We start from the raw sequence: 23,522 nt of genomic DNA on the forward strand, positions 1-23,522 counted from the left end.
TAGCCTCTCAGCAGTCAGTTATCGGAGGAATAGTTCAATATTGGTGTTTGTTCTCTAATTTCAGCCTTTGCAGCAGTTAGAATTTTGCAATTGGAACAGGCTATCAGCTTCTGTAAGTAGTCACTGCCTTGCTTTGCAATTGTTCAAGGTTGGTAGAAGGTTTGTTTCTTATATGAATGACTGGATTGGGGCCTCATTTCTACCTTTAAGCTCACCACATTTGACCACCATCCTTCCCATACTGCAGTAATTGTTTGCTGCCATGCTTTTGAAAATACTATGAAATTTAAAGACAACCTGTACATTTTAGTTTTACGTGATATGTGATTTGTACATTATTTTTACTACTACGGCATCCTTGTTGACATTGGCTGGGCATCATCTACAGGTGAAGGAGACTGCTGGCGTACCATCCAGGGTGTGTGCGAAGGCATCATTAAACAAGTGGATCACAGATGCAAAGCAAACTCCAAGGCAAAAGCAATTGTATCAGTGCACTTACTGCAGATATTCAACCTTACACAGTACTGGCATGAAGAGACATTTACGTACTCACACTGGAGAAAGGCCTTTTGCATGTACAGTGTGCCAACAAAAGTTCACTCAGAAAGGAAGTCTGCAAGCTCACATGACTACGCACACTGGCCTGAAACCCTTTGTCTGTACAATATGTTCCTTTAGTACTGTACATAAGTCTCACTTGATGCGTCATATGCTGAATCACTCGGTGGAGTTCGGAGAACCTTCGTAGGGAATTCCTGAATCATACCTTGATCCAAAGTTGCAGCTCTTTGTCTCTCCCTCTCTTAGAGGAACAGAATACAGTGGTCCCCCCGTAATCACGGGGGATGCGTACCAGACCTCCCGCGAATAGCTGGAACCCATATAAAGATGCTTAAAATGGCCTATTTTGTTAGTTAAAACTCAAGAAAATCCCACTAAAAATGGTTTGCCTGGTTTTTTAAATAGTTTTATCACAAAAAGTGCATTTTATGATAGTGTTGATTTAAAAAAAAAAAAAAAGAATTTGTAGATATTTCCCATAGAAAAATACTGGGAATAGGTGAATTTCCTGTGAATAAGGGGGTTATATGTTCCAGAGAGAAATACGCAAATACAGGGAGCCAACTGTACTATTTTATTGAAAAGTGAAAAGATTGGATTTCAGCAAAGTTATTTATTTTTATATCACTCTAACAACATGTAACATATTTTGTATTGAGCATCACTGCATTATTGGTACTGTTGAGAGGAAGAAGTTCACCTAATCTGTTAGTATACCTATAATTGGATGTTATATCTCTATGTATAATGCAATACTGGATGCTGGACTAAAATTTTATAACCCCATATAACATTTGATTAGGATTTTTTTTTATACATAATATAACATTTGATTAGGTTTAATCATCTCTCTTATAAAATGTGATGACAATATCAAACTCTCAAATCTACCAGCTTTAAGTAAGTTTGCTGTATGTTTGCCTGTATTTTGGTGATGCTTGAAGTGCATGTTTTATGTGATGGACAAACTTGGACTGCAAGGAGCAGTTGACCAAGTGATTTCATTTCTGGTTTTTATGAGGTTACTTAAGATAAATCATCGTTTCCTTTGTAGAAGACATAAAAGTTGCTGGTTTATTACGTATTATTTATTTTTCATGATACATAATTGGGTGAGTTGCAGATGCCAAGTATCTCCAGAAAAATATTGCAAATTGTGGAAGATATTTTACAATTAGTAGTCTACTTCCAAGATACTACTACATGCAAAAATCCTTTGGCCTTGGGACTTGCAAACACTGACAGCTGTTCACAAAGTTTAATATTTTGGGGGTAGAATGGTAATTTCTTGCTCGTATATAGAATTCACATTATACAAAGATAAGAAAGAGCAGTATGACATAACTCAAATCATGGTTGTTATTGAGGAAGTACATATATGTTCCATATTTTGTTTGCTTTTGATTGTACTACATATACGTACCAGTTTCATTTCTCCTCTTAAGGCTATGCTCAAATCATGGTTGTTATTAAGGAAATATACGTTCCATATTTTGTTTGCCTTTGATTATACTATACCAAAGTTTCATTTCTCATCCTAAGGCTGTTTTTTTTTTTTTTTTTTTACACAAAACAACTGTCACTTTTCTGGTGATTCCAGTGAAGGTGATCCTTGTGATGGGCGACAATTGATTAGGTATTGGGAGAAGAAGGAGCCTTCTGGGGGACAGACCTTAGATTACCAGTCTTGGCTGATGTTTGCCTTTTTTTTTAAAGCTTTCGGTCTTTAACTTATCATATGACATCTTCAGTTAAAAGGTGGATAATAGAATTTTGTCCCTTTAGTTATCATTTAAATTTTGCAATTGTGCTTTGTTTCACATGAGCTTCAAGGGAGAAACTTTATTCTGGATTTCCTTTCAAGTGAATTTTGGAACACAACTTCATATATAATAGTGCAAGCATTTAGAATGGAAATTCATATGACACTCAATTCTAGCTATGTACAAACAGTAGGTCATTGATACAAAACTGGATGTTTCTGCCCCAGCAAACCCTTTCATTTCGTAGTTGGAAATGTGAAAAAGCATTTTTTAGTGCAGAAAGATAATTAATGTCTTGAGTAATACAATTAGCATATGTAAACTAAGGAATGAATTACAAGAGAAGTCAGTATTATGTACGTACTTGGCACCAGCAAATCACGATCCCAGGGAATGAACTGACAAAAATGCGTGAAGAAAGCAAGGGTTATATGTATTCTAAAAGAAGGCAGCTGAGATTTAAATGCTGACTGACAAAAACACAAATGTCAGACATGTTCTGACCCGAGAGGGGGGGGTGGGGCATCCTGACACACATGAATATGCAGAGCTCGGGAAACAGACATGCACAATGCAGTCTATAAAGAGTACATAGCAAACTTACCCTAATGAAAAACTGGCAGGGCTCTGGAGAGAAGAGGGATCTTTTCCAAATAGATAATATACAGTGTTCAAAGGCTTAGGTGTAAGAATAAACTGAATTTCAGTATTCACAGCAACCATACTGGATGAAAGTGAAAGGCAGTTAAGAAAAAAAATTGCAAATCAACAGATTAGGTATGCCACAACAAAACTCGCAGAAGTTTGAAAGTAATAGAGTATCTTTATCTTTATTTTACTATTATACTGTTATGGGATGCACAGTATTTTTATTTATTTTACCTTTGAAATGGAGTGAAGTATTTGATTATCTCTGGGAAACAAAGAACCTTTATATGACAATGATAAGTTGAGAGGAAAATTTCTCATTATTGTTGCTACATTTGCTGTATTTAAAACAAATTCTATCAGACTTGTATTCTTGGTATCAAAGCTTGGATTGTCTAGAATTCGTCGTAGGTATTTATATTAGTACTTAAAAAAAAAAAAAAAAAAAAAAAAAGAAAAAAAAAAAAAAAAAAAGTTCTTTACCGGCTGGTGAATGCTGAGGTGTTCATTTTTTTCTTTTTCACTTGTTTGCAGGTTCCTTTCTTTTTGTTAGGTCTCAACCTTTGGATTGTAGTACCATGATTGGCGGTGTAGTTTGCTCAAAGAACATCTTTGCTACAGGAAAATATATATTAGAGTAAGATAGGAGTTTGGAGTTGGAATAGTACTTATGTTTATTGTTAGTTAAGGTGACTTTTGCTTCCAAGAACACTGATTGGGGCGTTATCTGCAGGTGCTGCCAAACTTTGATGGGAGGACCAGAGGAACGAGAGCACAGGTGGTGGCTTGGACGAACACAGCTCCCAAACGCAAGATGCATCATTGCCCCTACTGTAGTTATTCCACAGGTTATAGTACTGGCCTGAGACGACACATTCGTGTCCACACTGGAGAAAAGCCTTTTGGATGCCAGTTCTGTTCCCATAGGTTTCGTCAAAAAGGAGCTTTGCGCAGTCACACTATTAGTTATCATTCAGATAAATTATAAAATAGTTATATGTAGTTCTTTTAGCTGTGGTTGTATCTTTTGCTGAAAATATCTAATAGTACATGCTATTTATTGAGTCATGATCTATTTTCTCTTGTATTTCATCGTTAATTGAAAATGGTGTCTGCAGTGTCATTCACGGAATGCAGTTTAATTTTTTAAATGTATTTCTTTATTGCATTTTGCCATTATAAAAAGGAATGTAAATTGTAATGGACTTTTTTCTCCTTTATTTCCTCTACTCACAAATTAATAAACAAGCTATGATCTAGTGTTTCTTGTGTGGTTAATTCTGTTAGGTATTGAATTACTTGTCGCATTAATCATTGCCTGTATAGGACATTGAGTTTCTTGTACCTTTAGTCATTGCCTTAAAAAATAAGTTGCAGTAGATGATTTAAACACTTTAAGGCAAACTTATCCAAGTTTCACATAGCACTGATTATTATTGTGTCTGGTAGTTGGAAGTTTTGATGGGTCTGATAAGTTTTCTAAATCAAGTGTTTATTACAAGTGTTGGTTTTCTTTATGGTCTTGAATTTGGTTAAAAGAAACCTGGAAGGGTATTGTATTCTAAATCAAATCTGGTCACTGCAAAGAGGTGTTTTCTTAGATATTCTTCCCTTATTTTAACAGCAACCTTTGAAAAGTGGCTGGTTTAGCAGTCAAGGAATACACACAAAGGCTGGGAATTCCACATTTTGAGTGAATGGGTATGAAGAATTAGTCAGATTACTAGACTTTCAAGTGAGGACAGTGTAGGTGTCGTACAATAAAGAAGCTGCTGAAAGCAGTTGCCAAAGTATAGGTATCCAAGTTGAAATTGAAAGAAAGAACTCGGTTATCAGATGTAAAGCTTCCTAGTAAACTGCCGAGAGCACAGTAGTGTTTGCAAAGAGCCTTAAAGGTTTTGGGAGAGTAACCATGCAAGAATTGACTTTCCTAAATAAATTTGAAAGAGCCTCCCAAGGAGAAATAAATTTGATTTATGATCTAAAACCTTTCCCCCCTTTACCATATGTTTTAAAATAGCTTGTTATCGATTGTCTGACTGAAGAATATTAAAACTATACCATGTCAATATTGTTGACATGGAAAGAGGAGAGGACCAGGATGTTAATGATCATTGGAAAGTTTTAACCCTTTATTATTTCTCATGCTTAAACAAGGGATTTTGACGTAGGAAAAATCTATTTCTGGGCGAGGAAGCCGTGTCGCCCAGTGAAATGTGTCCTCTTTAGCACTATTTCTAGTAAAATATTGCTATAATACCAGAGAATTGCTAAATTGGACATGTCAGAAGTCTCTGACTCGCTCACCTAAATAAAAGGTGTCGGTATAAAACTGGGGCGAGTGTTAAACACTACCACAGCAACCCCTCCAATTAGCCTTTTCCTCATCAAAAGACCCTAAATACGGGGAGCCGACCCATAGGTCACACCCAGCTACCCTGTTTAAGGAGTTACTATAAAATAGTGCTAAAGAGGACACATTTCACGAGCGACACGGCTGAGCCCAGAAAAGACATTTTCATTAGATTATATATTAGTCAGCTTATATTAATCAAGAAAGATAGTAACAAACAGCTTATACTTTGAAAAATGTATGGCAAAATACCTAATGGTCATAGTTATTCTCCCTTCCAAGTAAAGTTAGTTTGTAATGCAAGTTAGCTGCCTTACATCCTACTGTGGGATTTTGACATTCTTCATGTCTACGTATTAAAAAAAAAAATGTCTTGGGAGGAATATGTCTCCTTTGAATTGGTTACATTTATTTTGTGGATGATCAAGGAATACTTCTCAGGACCACCTGAGGATACTGAAAGCATGAATATGGCACAACGGTTAACTATCAGAAAATTTGAGTAAATTTTGGAAATAAGCATTGTTCTTGTCAGCACTGATGGTGCTGTTGGGAAAACCTGCATCACATTTTGCCAGAAGTATCTCTGTTCTTCCAGAATTTGTTTCATTTATCATCTGCGGCATTCATCTAGCCTGTTTCAGACTGCTTCAAGTTGTCTCTTTTTCTTGGTAATTTTTTGGGGACTGGTACAAGGGCTTGGTTGATGAGTTCTCGTGGAATTTCTGAGACACCTTATGTTTTCTGTTTGGTGTCACTTTCCTTTTGACCAGTTTTAAAATAGTGGTGGGTTTGAAGTAAGATTATTGAAATTCTTGTGTTTTAATTTTTATTGTACGTATATTTACTGTATAGTATTCTGTTCATTTTTTGTAATACACTAGAAGGCATTTGGAATCCTGGATAACTGGCAAATGATACTAAGTTCTTGAAAGTGGAATACACTAGCTAAAGTTATTAACTAGACTTATTCTCTTCCCTCATTCCTCCAGGCAAACAGTATCTTGGTTTTTGTATTGATTTAGAAAAATTCATTCCTGATGACGAGTGTACAGGATACATATAGAGAACATGTGTAAAGTAGAAGTATTGTTAATTTGCTATTCTCACAATCACTTTAATTCCACATGCTCAATTAGTTAGATAAAAAGTCTTAAAATCCCTAACTAGCTCTGATATTCTTGTTTTGAAATGTTGCCTATTTCCATGTTAGATAACAGTGCTGTCATTTTCATTTGTTTAGATAGTTTTGTCATTTAATGGTGGAAAGCACCCAATGATGACCATGAGTAAGTTGGCCATAACCAACAGGTGGGGCTGAACAGTGAAGCTGTGAGGACGGGTGCTGTCAGAGGGGCCTCGGGAGCTCGGAAGGGCCTCGCCACCAACGCCAAGATCCACTCCTGTAACTACTGTCCTTACACAACCATGAACTACACGCACTTGCTTCGCCACATGCACACACATACCGGAGAGAAACCCTTTTCTTGTGTGCACTGTACGTATCGAGCCACCACGAAGGAGAATCTCAAGAGACATGTACTTATCCACACTGGGGAGAAGCCCTTTTCATGTCCATACTGCTCGTACCGTGCGTCTCAGAAGGAGAGAATGAAAGAGCACATTTATACCCACACTGGGGAGAAGCCGTACAGCTGCAACGTTTGCTCGTACCGTTGCTCCCAGAAAGGCAATCTGAAAAGTCATATGCTCACGCATCAAAGCACTACCTGAAGAAATATTCTTATTGTCCTTTAATGTTCTCTAGTATAGATTCAATAGGATGTTGAAATTTTAGCTTCTTTTGTAATAGCTGTCCTTATCCTAATGTTTTGTGCTGGCACTTTGATATATCAATTAGTTTCACCAGCAGTGGATCTGGGTTGCGTAATGACAGTTTATATTTTATAGCCTACATAATCTTGATTCCTATACTTGCAAATAAGGATCATGTTAGGAGTATTTCACTTTTGATTGTAATATATGAGGGTGCACTGTTGATGGTAATGACACTATTCCAGTTTGGAAGAATCTGTGATGTAGCTAGTCTTTTTGTATCATTTGTATTAAGAAATTAAAAGTCAGTGCTGGGAGGAAAGCTTTCTTCATAAGAATACTACTATAGTGCTGGGTTGTTATGCAGTTGTGTGAAAGTTTATGAGTGAGTGTTATTAGTGAAATGTACAGTTGTATACTCTTAGGTTTTAAAGAAACTGATAAATATAGAATAATGGAATGGCCAGGCCTTTGTGAGTTGAGTATTTAAGCTCAATGTTGAGTTAAACTTCTCAATAGTACTGTTCAGTATTCCCCCAGCAAATAGTTGAAACCCTTATAAAAAAGCTTAAAACTGCCTATTTTGTTAGGTAAAACTCAAGAAAAACCCACTAAAAATCTTTATACCTGTTTTTTTAATAGTTTTCATCATAAAAAGTGCATTTTATTATGAAATTGATAAAATAAAAAAACCAAAAATTTGTCGATATATCTCATAGAAAATGCAGCGAATAGGTGAGTTTTACGCAAATGATGGGGGTATATGTTCCCGAGAGAAATTGCGAATCCGAAGTCCGCGGATACGGGGTTCACCGTATTAATAATTCATAGACTAATATAGATAAATTTATTTTATGGGATATTTAGTCCATGCATATTTTGAAAGACAGACAAGGTTTTAACCAGTATAATTACTTTGCGGTAGTGAGCATAATACACTTCATAGATTTTCAAACAAGAACAGATATATCATGCTTTTATAACTTATAATACACTTTATAAGATATAAAAGCATGATACATCTGTTCTTGTTTGAAAATTTATAACATAAAAGCATGATATATCATTTTGATTGAAACATTGTGGGAACCTAATGTATGCGCAGAAGCTGTAAACTAGGCTATGATGAACAAACATCTTATCAAGTGTATGCATTATTCATTGGTATGAGTTAAGAAAGCTCCTTGTAAAAGTAATTGACACACTTGAGCTCTGTTCCACTCAGTACTTCCTGTCATTGAAAGTTTTATTGTTTCAAATCACAGCGGGACATAAGCGCCTGTTAACCTTTTCTCCTAAACCCAAAACTAATTGCAAAGTTCTTTTGTGTCAAGTCTGTTCTGTAAAATTTTAGGGTCTCTCTCTCTCTCTCTCTCTCTCTCTCTCTCTCTCTCTCCTCTCTCTCTCTCTCTCTCTCTCTCTCTCTCTCTCTTCAACTGGAATTTCAAAATGTATTGATTTCTACAATAAAGAAAATGAGTCGTTAGTGAGTTTATTTGTTTCAAGTCACCGATATGAAGTTGCACCGGATGGGTATACACTGTATTTATTTGAACATGATTTAAGTTAAGTTAAAATCCCCCACCTGCCACATCACATAATTAAGGGTTGTACAAATCCTCCACAGGTGGGGGTGGAAAGGATATGGAGCGGGAGGCCCTTTGGAGACCAGGTCGCGACACCCGCGCGGAAGGTTCATCGTTGTTCGTACTGTTCTTACGGAACGTACTATACCACCAGCCTCAGGAAACATATCCGCATTCATACTAAAGAAAAACCATTTGTATGCTCAGTGTGTCCTTTTCGGACAACACAGCCGGAAAATCTCAGAAGGCATTTGTTTGTTCACAGTGAAGAGAGGCCTTATTCCTGTCAGTTCTGCCCTTTTAAAACTGTGCAGAAATGCAATTTACGAACTCACATCACAAAACATCACAATCACTAACGATTCTAAAGTGGATGAATGTGCTTATGGTTTAGTTCTCATACTATTTTGATTATGTAATATATAATAGTTGAATACTGCAATCCAAATTTTTTTAAATTGAATTTTCTCAGAATTTTATCAGCTCTGGTCCTCCAATAGTTTTGAAGCATAGTATACTCTGTTTTATCTACACTAGTTTTACACAGTAGAGTATCCTCCATTATTTGTTCGTTATATTACTGTTGTAATTTTTTTCTCATTGTTGTGATCCCATCTTTTGCTCCCCCCCCATACCATATTATGGTAGCTCGTTAGTGATTAGTTTGGCATTTTCTGTTAGCATATTATTCCTAGTGATCAGGGAAGGGTTAGGGTGTAGCCATTCACACGTCCAACTCATGAGACAATGATTTTTTTGGTTCTCGACCAACCCCTTTCTTTGCAACTGTGTGGTTCAGCATAAACCTGCTTACCCTTTGTCTGGGACTATATTAATGGAGAGTAATTATATAAATGGTTTGTTGGAGAATTTCCAAGGTTTTTTTCATAAGGAAAGCCCACAAATGCGATACGTACACCTTATTCGGTAGAATGTGAAGAACAAATTTTGAGTGACGATTTTTCAAGAATAATTGTGAGGTTTTCTGTGTCAGTAGTCTTGGAATCTTCATATGTCTGACTGATTGGCTTCAGTTGTATAATTATTTCGTGTCAGATGTTTAAAAAGTCATGTATGTGTACAGTCTAGCCGTTAATTCAGGTAGCAGTATGTATCTTTTCCATACTGGATCAGGGTTGGGGAAGATCACTTAAGCAGTTAGTCTTTGTTTAAATGGTCTTGCAAATATTGATTTTATTTATCTTAAAGGTTTTTGCTTATCATTATGAATGGTTTTTTCAGCAAATTGTTGCATGTTGACACTTGTTGGTTTGGTTATTGAAGCCTAACAGTAGTATATTGAAGTGTTTTTTGTCCTTCATTATATGAATTGCGGGTGTGGAAATATGGACAGGAATTTGCATGAAAATTTCTATAGGGTACTTCAGTTTTTGCCTCATATAATGTAGCATAGTATATAATTGGCCAAGCATCTGCACCGGAGTATGATGAAGCCATCCACCTCCTACAGGTGGGGCAGCAGAACCTGGACCGACCCTGGACAGACGAGTGCCGTACCATTAGAACATCCAAGTTGCCTCCTTCGGCTGCGTCCTTCAAGGTTCACCGCTGTAGTCATTGCCCATACACCACTGCCAGTTCCAGTCACTTTAAGACTCACCTCTACACACACACTGGGGAGAGGCCTTTTTCGTGCCCCTACTGCCCATACAGCTGCACACAAAATACCAATTTAAGGGCTCACATTCGTAAGCACACAGGAGAAAAACCATATGTTTGCTCCGTCTGTTCTTATCGTACAACCCAGAAGTCAAACTTGAATACACACATGCTTAAACACAAGACTGAAAGCTTTGCATCATAGTTGCTGTTGAGCTTCGGTTGAAAGGGTTAGTGGAAGGAAAGGTACCGTCTTGTTTATGTAGAAAACTATCAATGTTTTATCATTTAAATTGAAAAAGTTATAGAAATGTTGGTCAATTCTCTCTTAATTTGCCACACCAGAGTCTGTTGGTGTTACCTTCATTTTGAAGTTGGCCCTTTAATATGGAATGGCAAAAGCATAGAAAAGATATGAGGTTTAAAATACACATCCTGCTCTGTTAGAATCTGGATGGAAGACCATTTTCACATAGTTAGATAAGTATATCAGCTGTTTTTGGGAAAAACCTGAAACTGCTTTTGTTTTCCGTGTCAGTGTATTATTTGTCCCTGGATGCTCTCTGGTCTCAGTTATAAAAGGAGATTTCTACCTTATAAAATGTTTACCCTAAGACTAGAAGTGTTTAAGTTGCCATATTCTGGCTAGCCTTTGCATATGATGAGCACCAACTCCTCCTCTACAGATGAATCGAGGGCCCTTCGAGCAAAGAGAGAGCACTACAGTATCAGCGCTTGAGGAGGGTTCCGATACTTCACGGGTAACTTCTACCAAGATGCATCAGTGCCATCAGTGCGACTACTCCTCATATAATGTGGCCCATCTTAGAACACATCAGTACACTCATACAGGAGAGAAGCCATTCTCTTGCCCTTACTGTCAATACAGCTGTACACAGAAAGTCAATCTAAAGGCTCATATTCGAAGGCATACCGGAGAAAAACCATATGCCTGTACAGTCTGCTCGTATCGTACTGCAAGGAAATCTAACTTGAATTCCCATTTGCTCTCACATTATTATAATGAGTAAGACTGCCATTGCCTCGAAGGTAAGGAATTTAAACACATTGATGTTGAACACTTCGGGCATGTCATTCACAGGGGACAAAAAGTGACAGATTCATAAGCAGTGTTTGGCACCTTTAAATAGATAATTTAGCTTTGCCCAAGTTTTAAGAAGACGTGCACAGTCTGGGTTCAGACTCATCTTATGGTGTATACTACTTGCAGTTGTATTGTCTTTTTGTTTTTGTTTTTTTTCCACTTGGTTTGGGCTGGGAGACAAAAAATATTAGAAATTTAAGAAATCAGAATCTGGAGATGGTTGCTCTTGCACTTTACCACTGGATCTGATATTTAGCTGAAATCCCTTATAGTTTACCAGTGAACAATATTTTTAGTAACTTGTGATAATGTTTCATTAACTGAACACAACTTTCTAATTTTTTCAAATTCAGCATTTTTTCCTATTTGGTTTCCTTCATGGCAAGGCCCACCCTTGTTTCTTTGAGCATGGGCCTGGGTTGGCCTGTTATTGATGGTTTATCATGAGCGGTTTTAGCATGATTCATGATTTGGTAGCTCTTAACCTCAGTGTTTTCTCAGAGGTGTATAGTTTGTTGCTAGTATTGCAGGTACTGTGTTAGGCATTTTTAAAATGAGATACCCAAAGCCTTCTCTCTCTGGTATTTATATTGTGATTTTTTTTGGCCATATCTATTTTTATTGGAGATTTCTTGTTCCTTTGTTGGAAAGTTTCTTTTGCTTTGTTGTAGAGTATACAGTGAGGGTTTTACTGTCTAGTGATACCACTAGGAATTTTCCCTGTGCACAGCATTTTTGAATTGGTAAGATGTGTTAAAGAGAAAATGAGAACTATATTATTTTTTGTAAAGAATTAAGAAATGGGAGCAAAGCTGTTAGGATGGCAAGTCACAGATGTGACCACTGCTTGCATATGTTGTCACTTTTGTTGAAGGATTTTGGCAGTATATTTGATCAGTGATTCGTGTTCAATTCAACAGTCCTTCCCCCCTCCCACAGATAGCTCTGGAGAGAGACGTTCACTGGCTTGGTGAAGTGGGTCCAGCAGACACTGTTCGGGGAGCTTCGTACCCACCATCGAAAATTCACCAGTGTTCTTATTGCTCTTATAGAACTCATAAATCTAGTCATCTACGAACTCATAACTTCATTCATACGGGGGAGAAACCATTTTCTTGCCCATTTTGTGAATACAGATGCACTCACCAGTCAAACTTGAAAGCTCATATCCGTATGCACACAGGAGAAAAGCCTTTTGCTTGCACAGTCTGTTCTTATCGTGCTGCACAAAAGGCAAATTTAATTACTCATATGGTGAAGCATAACAGTGGAAAAGATTTTGTTGATATTTAGCTGGAAATAAGTTTTTTTTTTGTGTGTGTGTGCGAGATTTATCTAGTTCTATAACGTTGAAGAGCTAACAGAATTGAACAACTAGAATAATTTTCTAAGTTTAAAACTTTCTTGACATCCCCAGCATTAGTAGGGTATATGTACTAGTTCTGAATAACTGAAGTCTACCAAAAGCTTTGTCCTTCTGAGGATACAATGTTCTTTCATCCTGCAAGAGTTTCAACATCCAAAATACCAGAGAATTTGTTGAAAAACAGATGAAAATCTGATCATGAATAATTCATAGACCTTTGGGGAAGATACTGAAAGGAATAGATAAATGGTGTTTTCGTTAGACCTCGGTCAAAGGGATGTTGCAAAAAACCTCAGGCAATTTTGCTGTGAGCCTCCCGAGGGTGTTGATGACAGTACCTCATCAATTGGTCTTCAGCCATCAAGTTGGTGGTCAATTGCACTATCATTTTCTCCAGTTACTTGTCATTTGCTTTTATGAGCAAATTTTTGTTGTGGTGAATGCTTGTTTGTCAATGCACTTGAAACCATTATTATAACTTCCAATCTACACTTTTTACTTTGTAATATTGGTAGATTTTCTCTTTAAATGAAACTCATATACAGAATGTCCCTAGTTTTCACAACTCCTTAAATGTTGAGTATTTTATTTTATAGGTCCTTATGCATTTTACTGTTTCAGGAATGGGAAATCCCAGCTTATTTGTTTGTCATTTAACTTTTTTTTTATATTAATCTGTTTAAAAAATATATATTTTATTTTTATTATTTTTCATGCTTGAAAATGAAAAGAAATAAATTATAATATTAGATGAGACTTTCCAAATGGTTCTGTTTGTATTGTAACTAAACTTGTTAAGGGAATGGAGTCACCAGGGGGATTTTTCTAAAATGACTTATTGATATGATGTAAGAAATACATTATTGTAAGTAAATAGACTTCAGTCAAGTACATAGTTGTTCCTTAACCTCAGAGTTACACTAATTATGTGTGCCATGTGTTCTCACATTGATTATAGAAAATTCATTGACTCAGAAATAAACGGTTTCTGTAAGTCATGACATGCACTGCCTTTAGTCCACAATCTGTTGGAAAGACAGAGGAAATGGTATGATATGTTACTAGCTATCTTATTTATTTATTTATTTATTCAACTGCCAACATTACTCCCATCACCATTTGCAGGTGGGGACGCAGAGTGCCATATCCCAAGGATATGTTTGGAGGTCATCATGTTCATCAGACATGAAGGTTCACCGCTGTCCATTATGTTCCTACACCACTGCAGCCTCCAGCCACATGAAAGCCCATGTATACACACATACGGGGGAAAAGCCGTACAGTTGCAGCTTTTGCACATATAAGAGTACCCATTCAAGTAATTTGCAAGCTCACATTCGAACACATCACACTGGAGAGAAGCCTTATGTTTGCCCCTTGTGTCCCTACCAAGCCACTAGGAAGCGTTCCTTGAAAATGCATATGTTCAAGCACAGTGGAGAAGCAAATAATGATGGTCAGCTCTGAAGCGTTCTGCTGTTAAAATGTCCCACTGACGATGCACTTATCTTGAGATTCAAGGAAGTGTCGTTACTTTGTTAAAGATATTTATCCCTGCCAGATGAGGATGATGGAGAGAAGGATAATTGATGTATACAATATGGTATTAAGTAATGCATCCCCAAAATGGTATGTTGTTGAAATTTATGTAGTACAGGTATTACTGAAGTAGTAAAGGAGGGTAGATTGTTTATAGAAGGTTTTTGCTTGTTGCATTAACATGAGAGTGTGCAGTTGTTCACTTGTCCCCTCCAAAGATGTTGTAGGTTAGATATTTTACATTATTTAGGTGAACGGGGTTTAAAGTGAAGGGCTTATAGGCTAAAGCAAGTTGAAAACAACTACGTAGCATAACTGTAAGAAGAACTACCCAGCAAGAATGAGCAAAAATAAAATGTAGCAGATTAGAACTTACTGCTTTATTTCCCAAATGCAAAGGCCTCTGGCTTATATGTTAGGAAAAATATGAATTACTTAAAAAAATGTGTCAATTTAGCATTGTAATTTTCTTGGCAAACACTCGCCTGAATTACATTACGCAGTCTTGCCTCAGCCTAATTCCTATTACGTGTAGCACACTATAAAAGCATTATGGAATTATACGAACAGTACAATCGGCCCCCAGTCACTGGCAGGGTTTCATTCAAGGGCTCGACAGTTACTGAAAATCGCCGATAACTTAAATTTAAAAGTCTACGGGCGCTACAATCTACCTTAATGGTGCCGTAGACTGGTTTACAATGCCCTAGATTGAGGTACTCTTAATAACAAGCAAACAGAATTTCATGTAATGGCAAAATAGTGTGTTTATAATTCCAGATGAGTGATTCTCTCTCTCTCAAGTCTCATTGTTTGCCACTTAAGTGACTCAATTCTCCTTCAACCTCACCCATTCCGTTCCTTTGCAGCAGCCAGTCTCTTTAGTGACTGCAGCTGTAACAGATGCCAGATGCATCTCAATGCTGATTTTTCGTCAGAATTTTCTCTTCAATCGAGAGGTGTTGAAGGTTACTCTTCTTTTGTAGTTGGCGTGACAAGTATTTACCCTCCAAGAAGTTTGATAATAACCACAATTCTATTGATTTTACCATTCAGTCTTTGTACTGAAGGTCTTGACTGTCACGAAATTAAATCTTTGATCTAATATCAGCGTGGGATCTATTCCCGACGGCAGGACAACAACCGAAAATCGGTGATAAAAGCGCTGATCCCTGAAAGCCTAAGATGAAGTAGTACTCTCCTATCTCTGTTGACTTTTGTTCATAATGCCAGCCTAGTATACAAATAGCCATGAAATCGGACCCTGGTCTCTTCTGTTGGGGTGCAGTACAATATCTCTTACTCTGCTGTGTATGGAAAACTGATAGTACTATTCTGTTATGAATGTGGTCCCAATTGGTTCTAGCGTGACAAATAAAGTAGAATGGATGAGCAAATTAAGTTAAGTATCTTGCTTCAGTTAGTATAAGATCAGTAACTGTCAAGTTTGCTCAGTTACATGTCCTCATGCTAGGCCAGTAGAATACATTGCTTGGTAATTCATTTATGTTTACATAATAATTTTAGAATACAAATTTCACTTCAGTTAACCTATTATTGCAAAATTTTCTGGGCTGTTACCTGTAAGGGTAGGATTTCTCTATAGTAAACAAAATGAACATTAATCTTTTCTGTGCATAGTGAGTATACAATGGAGCGTAACCACAGAGACACTGTAATGATTGGGCAGTACAACTGGGTTGTGAATTGTGAGCAGTGTAATATAAATTTTTTGTCTTGATTTAATCCACTGCTGTACAGTATATAGTCACTTCTGTCATTAAGTATTAGTTGTCATTATTTATCGATACATGCGGCATGCACGTATTTTGTGCTGTACAGTACATGTTTGCATTCATTTAATGACAGTCTTTATCCAAAGAAATCTGCTTTCTTGTCTTCATCTTCATCTTAGATTGTTAATTTTTTTTTACCCAATTTTTTTTTTTACCCTGACATAACATTTCTAAAAAGGAAAGACTGTTAACATGGACATAACATGTTGCAGTATTCTTGAAGTGAATGGATATTTATGGAGAATTGTTTAAATTGAATGCCTTTGTTGAAGTCAAGAAGTATAGAAGAGCCATCACTTTGCAGGTGGGACAGCTGCAGCAGCAGAGCATCAGTTATGGCGAAGAAGATAGCAGAAGATCGTCTGCTTTGCATGTGTTGAAGTCTCCAGGCAAAAAGTTACATTGTTGTCCATTCTGTAATTATGTCACAAACCGAAGTGCAGACCTTCATAGGCACAAGTATAAACACACTGGAGAGAAACCATTTTCGTGCCCCTTTTGTGAATATAGATGTACACATCAGACAAACCTGAAGGCTCATATTCGTAGGCACACAGGAGAAAAACCTTTTGCTTGCACATTGTGTCCTTATCGCTCAACTCAGAAAACAAATTTAAGAGCTCATATGTTGAAACATAAAACCACTGTTGCATATTATGATGTGTAAGAGTTCTTTTAAAAGATAACAGTCAACTAGTAAGTTTACTGTGGCTCTCTGTGGAGAACAATGGAAAGAAATATTATTATAGCACAAAGAGTAAGGAGATAGTTTTATTGTACCATCACCCTGCTTTACTGGTTTTTCCTTCAGAAGATCTATAAATGGCTATCCTATTGTTAAGACCGAAGGTTTGTTCTGCATATGAACAAATGACAAATTTTAGAATCAATTTGTATTTTTCATAGCTAACAAACCTTAGATCGTAACACATGCTGCCCACCTCTAGCCACCCTTCTATAAATTTTTTTGTTATTCCTGGGTTGGGAAAAGCCTGGGTATCACGGGATGAGACGTGGTCTTCGGCCAGATCTTGCCTCATATGTGTAGGCATTGCCAGATCTCACATTCCTTGCTCACAATCTCCGATTGTATTAACCAGTTTATGAGCTGCGCTTGGAAGTATCCTGTTGTTAAGACCTCAGGTTTGTTAGCTATGAAAAATACAAATTGATTCTAAAATTTGTCATATTCCTACAACTGTTCCCATTGCCATAATTTTCTGACAATCTTGATTGAGCATGTATCTGATGATTAATGCTTCTGGATTGCTCATGTGTCAGTTACATCTACTTTTAGTTTTTCATGCATCAAGTTGCTGTAATCCTAAATGAAGTATTGCTATCGTCTGCTCCCAAATCCCCAGTACTTAAACCTATTAGTGTTTTGCTGTTTAGAAATCTGTAGGAGTTGAAACTTATACTTTGATATGGGAGTTTGTTATGGTAATGGCACTATGTAATTTAGGTTGGCTATTTACATATGGGAGACTTATGCCTTGGTTGGAGGATTCTGAGCAAACCTCTGAACTGACTGGTAGTTCGCCTCACCTGGTGCCTCTTTCCTGGTCATGTATGATCAAAGGAAGGAGACCCATGCCTCTGATCTGTTGAACATGGTGTGATATTCAGCTGCCAGACTTCTGGGCCTATGAATAGGAAATGGAAGGTAATGTCATTGATTTGAAGATGGGCTTGGATGAAGCCGTATTGTCAGGGACAAAGCTGAAGATAACCAATAGATCAGTCATTGTCAGTCCCCCTCTCCTTGCTAGAGAGAGGGTAGAAGTTGCATCTGTTAATCCTAAAAGAACCAGATACTATATGGACAAGATGCTCAGTCATCAAGAACACTGCATGTAAGCCCATCCAGCATGGGACAGTTTGCTAACTGTCCCTTAGAAGGGCACAGTGGACCCCCGCTTATTCATGGTTCAGCAACTGCTGATTCAGTTATTTTGCGGATTTCTCGGCGACATTTTTTCAATACATTTTTTATCACAAAAATTGTATTTAGTTACAGAAGTAATCAAAAGGTAGGCAGCTATAAGAAGCATTGTTAGAGGGATATTTGATATTCCAGCAATTAAAATAAACAGATATATAAGCATTTTTAGAGGGGTTCCAATATATTGCAGTTTTTCTGTATCCACCAGTGGTTGCGATACCTAACCTCCTCGTGCAGCTATACACTGTAGGCAAGATGCTACCTGACCTTAAGAGCTGGGTGATCTTCATGACTATTGAGCAGCCACCACAGAACCCAAGGAAAGAGAGTCTGAGGATCTATGGCCAATGTCCCGAAGCTAAAAAAGGAGGCAAATGTAGTCTGTTGTGACCACATTCCCGTCCCTAGTACCTGTCAACAGGTTCTTCCTGTTCTTCATTGTGGAAGCCAGGAAAAAAATGCTAGGATCAGTCCAATGCCTTGACCTTATGAAATCTTACCCCAAATGTATTTGTCCATCGTGGCTGAGTCAGAACCAAAAATAAGTTGTCGGCACTAGTTTGGAGGTGAAGTCCTAATTGGTAACGCAAAAGGCCTTCGAGCACTAATTTGCTATTAAGGTCCTTAGAAATGGAATGCTCATACACTGTTGATCTTCCAACAAATCAGGCAGAATGACAGGAATTTGTAAACCCAAAACTGAAATGTGGATGTGAAAGATGTCTCCTAGATGCCAGCAACACCTGAAGTTCCTTGAAGGTCACTTATCCAAGTACTGACTATAGTCCCTACATTTCTAAGTATCTGGTGTTCCAAGGAGGTCACCTATCCAAGAACTGACCAGGCCCAATCGTTCCTAAACTTCACTGACCAGATGACGGGATATTTTTAATGGTATGGTCGATGGCTGTTATGCCCACTGACTGTAAAGACTGTGCAAAAAAGAAAAATTACTTTTAACAAATTTGTAAATTTTACAATTTATTTTTTTTTGTACTTGGTTCTTATTTGTGAAACTATTCTTAGTCAGTGTTTCCCAAAGTTGACACATGAAAGATAATATAGGAGCAAGACATTGTTGATGTAGCTGAGAGTTGAAGTTCTGTAAATATACAGTGTGAAGTGTTAAGTAAGTAATCCTGCACCCTGATTATTTCTTATCTATGTATGTTACATATTTTACATGTTTATGAATTGTAAATCCAACTACACATTGAATGTGTGGAACTTACGGGTCAGCTGCATAAATCTTTGAGATTACAAATAGAAACTGAATTGGGTTTTTCATAGTAAACAATAAATCTATGCTAACTTTCTCTTCATTTGTTTTTATTACAGCATATTCACAGTATACTATCAGGGTGCATAGCATTAGATGGGCAGTTGTTTCCTAATGAGCAGAAAATAACGAATGGTTGTAGATTTCTTTCAGTGAAGGAATAGAGTTACAGAATGATCACCCAGAGACCTTGTAGGTTGTCTAAATATTTTGGTTGGTGGGAATGGTTTTTTTTTTTTTTTTTTTTTTTTTTTTTTTTTTTTTTTTTTGTTTTTTTTTTTTTTTTTTTTTTTTTTTTTTCCTTCTAACCGGCAGTTTTTTTAAAAAACAGGTGGTCCCCGGTTATCGGCTGCTTCGCTCTATGGCGCTTTCAGTTTTATGGCGGTTTTCAAAAGTATTTATTGAAAAATAAGGTTTCTTATAGTGCCACATTCGGTTATCAGCGCCATAAGCCACCCGTCTGCTATGGCATTTTTTTTATAGGGGTTCCAACTATTCCTGGATTCCAACTATTCCTGGGTTCCAACTATTCCTGGGTTCTAACTATTCACGGGGGTCTGGTACGCATCCCCCGCAAATAAGGGGACCACTGTATATTGAATGCTGCCTTTTCTTCAAAAGTTACAATCATTAGTACTATTCTTTACATTTTTAATTATATGGTACAGAAAAAATGAAAATACTAATATTAAAAAGAAATTATAGATAATACAGTACTACTGTACTTGCTCATATACTTTGAAGATAAGAAGGGTTTAACTATAGGGAAGTACTGAAGACATGGCATTACTTATATCTAGGCTTCTTGTATTAAACTTTTTTGCACTGAAGAGTTTCAATGGGCAAGCCTATGGTATGGTATATGTATATACTATTAGCATTATATTTCACTCATAATCACAATGAAAACTGTATAGTACTCTCAAGTTTCAGCAGGCTAGGTGATAATGATGAACACTTAAAAGATATTTTTCACTGAACATTAACAATCAGTGTCATAAGAGACATCCACTGATAGTGGGGGCCAGAGGAGTTGCAGAAAGTGACAAATAAGTGAGGGCAAACCAGCTATAACAAGTTAAGATGAAAGTGATACTGTCAATGGCAACTACTTTCATAAAGTTTCCCAATCAGTGTGTTTGAAGGCTTTCCTTTGTTGATGGTTAAATGCATTGTGAATATGAGACTTGACAGTTATTTCACAGATATGTATACTATTTCATTATCATTGTGTAAGCCAGGAAAAATAAGAGCCATATCATTTTGCAGGTGGAACAACAGCAGCAGAGCCTCTTTTTTGTTGAAGAAGGTAGTAGAATGTCTACCATACCTATGTTCAGCAGCCCCTCCTGCAAGTTGTACCACTGCAAAATGTGTAGTTATGTTACGCACAAAAGTTCAGATCTTCTAAGGCACAAATACACACATACAGGAGAGAAGCCATTTGCTTGTTCATATTGCTCATACAGATGCAACCGAAAGGCGAATCTTAAAACTCACCTCTTCAGGCATACTGGTGAAAAGCCGTATGCCTGTACTCACTGCCCCTATCGTTCTTGTAGCAAGTCAGCCTTAAATACACATCTTCTAGTGCATAACAAGGAGTAGTGTCAGAAAATGAAGTGGTATTTAAAGTATGTACTGCAGAGATATGAAATAAATCTTTAATACATTATTGAGTCTATTTTATTCACTTTCAAATTTAGTGAGTGTGGCAATGAAGGCCGCTGATATTTCCATTCTGCATTTGAAGACTCCAGGAGCTATCTTATATTCTATCTGACTTTAATGACATTATGGTAGGCTGTTTGGTGTATGTAGTAACCATATCACTAAAGTTGTGCTTGTATGGTAATTCAGCTTCTTTTGTCCTAGTTTCGTTTTATTGTCTCATTCAGGAAGTACAAACAGGAAGGCCCACCCCCCAAGGTTAACAGCTGGGGGATTCCATTCCAAGCCGATGCCGCTTACCGAATATCGGTGATAACGGCACTAAAAACCTTCTTACGTGTGCCATTAACCAGAGATCGGCGATCAGCACTGATGTTAACTGAAGGTTGGCGCATGTAAGTGCCAAAAATCCAGTTATCATCGTCACTAGACAAGCACCATAAAACCAGATTATTAGTAACAAGGGAATACCTGTATTTCAAGTTTGTTTGGTAAACAGACATTCCAGTCAGTGCCCCAAAGTTAAAGTTGATAATCTTCAAATAGCCTCAGTTAATGTGTAGTTTGTAGCTTGTTTCTAATAACAAGCTGTGAAACTTCTAAATTTTTCCCCCAAACTTGTACCTAACTTTCTCTTAATTCAAGACAAAATTTTACTGCTGTACTTGGTCTCATATTTACAAGAGGTAGATCTATTGCATATTTTTTGGGAAAGTTCTGCTCATTTTTTTTTCCTATTTGTCTTATTTCCTATGATAGAGTAATATCAGGTGAGGACTACAATCACTTCTGTGGCCTTGGTAGTAGTACGTATTTTACAGTACATGTCCCCAGGCATTCTTTCAGGGTTTCTTTAGCTCCAGAAGAACAGATTCGTTGGGTAAACCCTTAATGTCTAAAAATGTGACTTATGGGTTGATTAAAATAGTTAATGTCAATGCAAGATTGCAATGTGTTGGTTAAAGAATAACTTCACTGCATAAGTGGAAAAATATTCACGTAACCAAACAAAGTCATGTGTTGTGGCATAATAATTAATATGCCATAAAGTGAAATACTTACCTTTAGTTATGCTGTCATTCAAGTTGTTGCAGTGCAAATGTACTATAAAATTCCTTTACCATATGTATTACGTTATAAGCATGGCACTTGGTTTTATGAGGCTTGTAACTTATCGTTGGAAAATTACTTGTACTAAACCAAAGTGATCTTAGTATTTGGTGTCTCAAGACATAATACTATAATAATTTCCAAATTTTAAATGATCAAGGTCTTGTCATCTTGAATTGACAGAGGAGGGTTAAGCAGAACAAGTTTTCAACTGCATGAAATAAAGAGAAACATTGTGCTCAAATCTTAAGAGATCATTATATGCAGTCACTACATGTCAGGTATTCAGTATACAGGCAGTCAATGGTTATCTGCAATCCAGTTTTATGGGGCTTGTTTAGTGATGACGATAACTGAATTTTCATTGCCGATCCTCGGTTATTGGCGCTGATGACCAAGGACCAGCACTATTATCGCTGATTTTCGGTTATTGTCATGCCATGGGGAACAGAACCCTCTCTTGATAACCAGAGACTGCTTGTATTTTGAATGCTGTATTACAGGTGGGGCCCCATGAGTCATACAGGTACTTACTGATTTGGTACCTTGTTCTTCATTTACTTCATATTCTTCCTCTTTGTATTAGGAAGTTAGTTTTCTTTTGTCATCATTATCAACATTAAGTACCATATAAGACAACCTTTAGATAAGACAAGGCCAAAAATCATGGCAAATTTTCATGAATTTATCTCATATCTGTAGTACTATAGGACTAGTTCTAAATTACAAATTGAAATTTTTTTTTGGAAAAAAGTGATTATTTGCAAAAATTAAACAGTACAATTATATTAATTAATAATGATGATGACTTAAATAAAGGTTGTTTTGCTTGTTGTATCCAATAACAGTATATGTATTACTATTATCATGCCATTACTGTATTACAGAATACAAACATCGTCATGTACGTCATATGCATTTGATATCATTTACATTCACAAAATCTTGGCTGATTTGAGGATTATCGATATCTTCATTGCCATTACAGGAAGTCGCCGGGTTACGACGGGGGTTCCGTTCTTGAGACGCGTTGTAAACCGAAAATCGTCGTAAGCCGGAACATCACCAAAAATCCTAAGAAAATCTTACTTTTAATGTTTTGGGTGCATTCAAAAGTATGTAAACTGCATTCTTATGCATTTTGCATTAAAAAAAACTCCAAATATTGATTATTTTGCCTTTTTGGTGTCGTATTTCTTCTGCCAGATCAGCGTTGTAGGCGTTGTAACCCTGGAACATGCATCGTAACCCTGGAAAAAATTTCTGATGAATATAATTGAAAAGCGCCTTAACCTCGGAACGTCGTAAGCCAAACCCATCGTAACCCAGGGACTGCCTGTATTTGTTAGGAGAGATATAATTCGGAGATACCTTTTATCATAATGAAGTTTGGTTGAAAAC

At 36.9% G+C, this 23,522-nt stretch overlaps 1 protein-coding gene across 47 annotated transcripts in view; it reads left to right on the top strand.

Annotated features, from left to right (window-relative positions):
• LOC135205696 (zinc finger and BTB domain-containing protein 7C-like) overlaps positions 1-23,522 on the top strand; it is a 262,909-nt gene that overhangs the window by 39,077 nt on the left and 200,310 nt on the right. The window contains exon 6 of one of the 47 annotated variants that reach the window (XM_064236654.1): positions 20,610-20,963. The exons of 39 other annotated variants lie outside the window; for them this stretch is intronic. In XM_064236654.1, coding sequence (XP_064092724.1) covers positions 20,610-20,948 — 339 coding nt within the window. In that variant the 3' untranslated portion in view covers positions 20,949-20,963. Of the gene's footprint in view, positions 1-388; positions 1,605-3,708; positions 4,075-6,639; positions 8,016-8,731; positions 10,106-10,996; positions 12,337-13,906; positions 14,650-16,420; positions 16,878-20,609; positions 20,964-23,522 lie in introns of those variants that run through there. 7 more of the 47 variants (XM_064236641.1, XM_064236648.1, XM_064236645.1 and 4 more) reach the window with 7 other exon arrangements.

The sequence above is a fragment of the Macrobrachium nipponense genome, chromosome 24, assembly GCF_015104395.2.
Source record: "Macrobrachium nipponense isolate FS-2020 chromosome 24, ASM1510439v2, whole genome shotgun sequence".
NCBI classification, from domain to species: Eukaryota; Metazoa; Arthropoda; class Malacostraca; order Decapoda; family Palaemonidae; genus Macrobrachium; species Macrobrachium nipponense.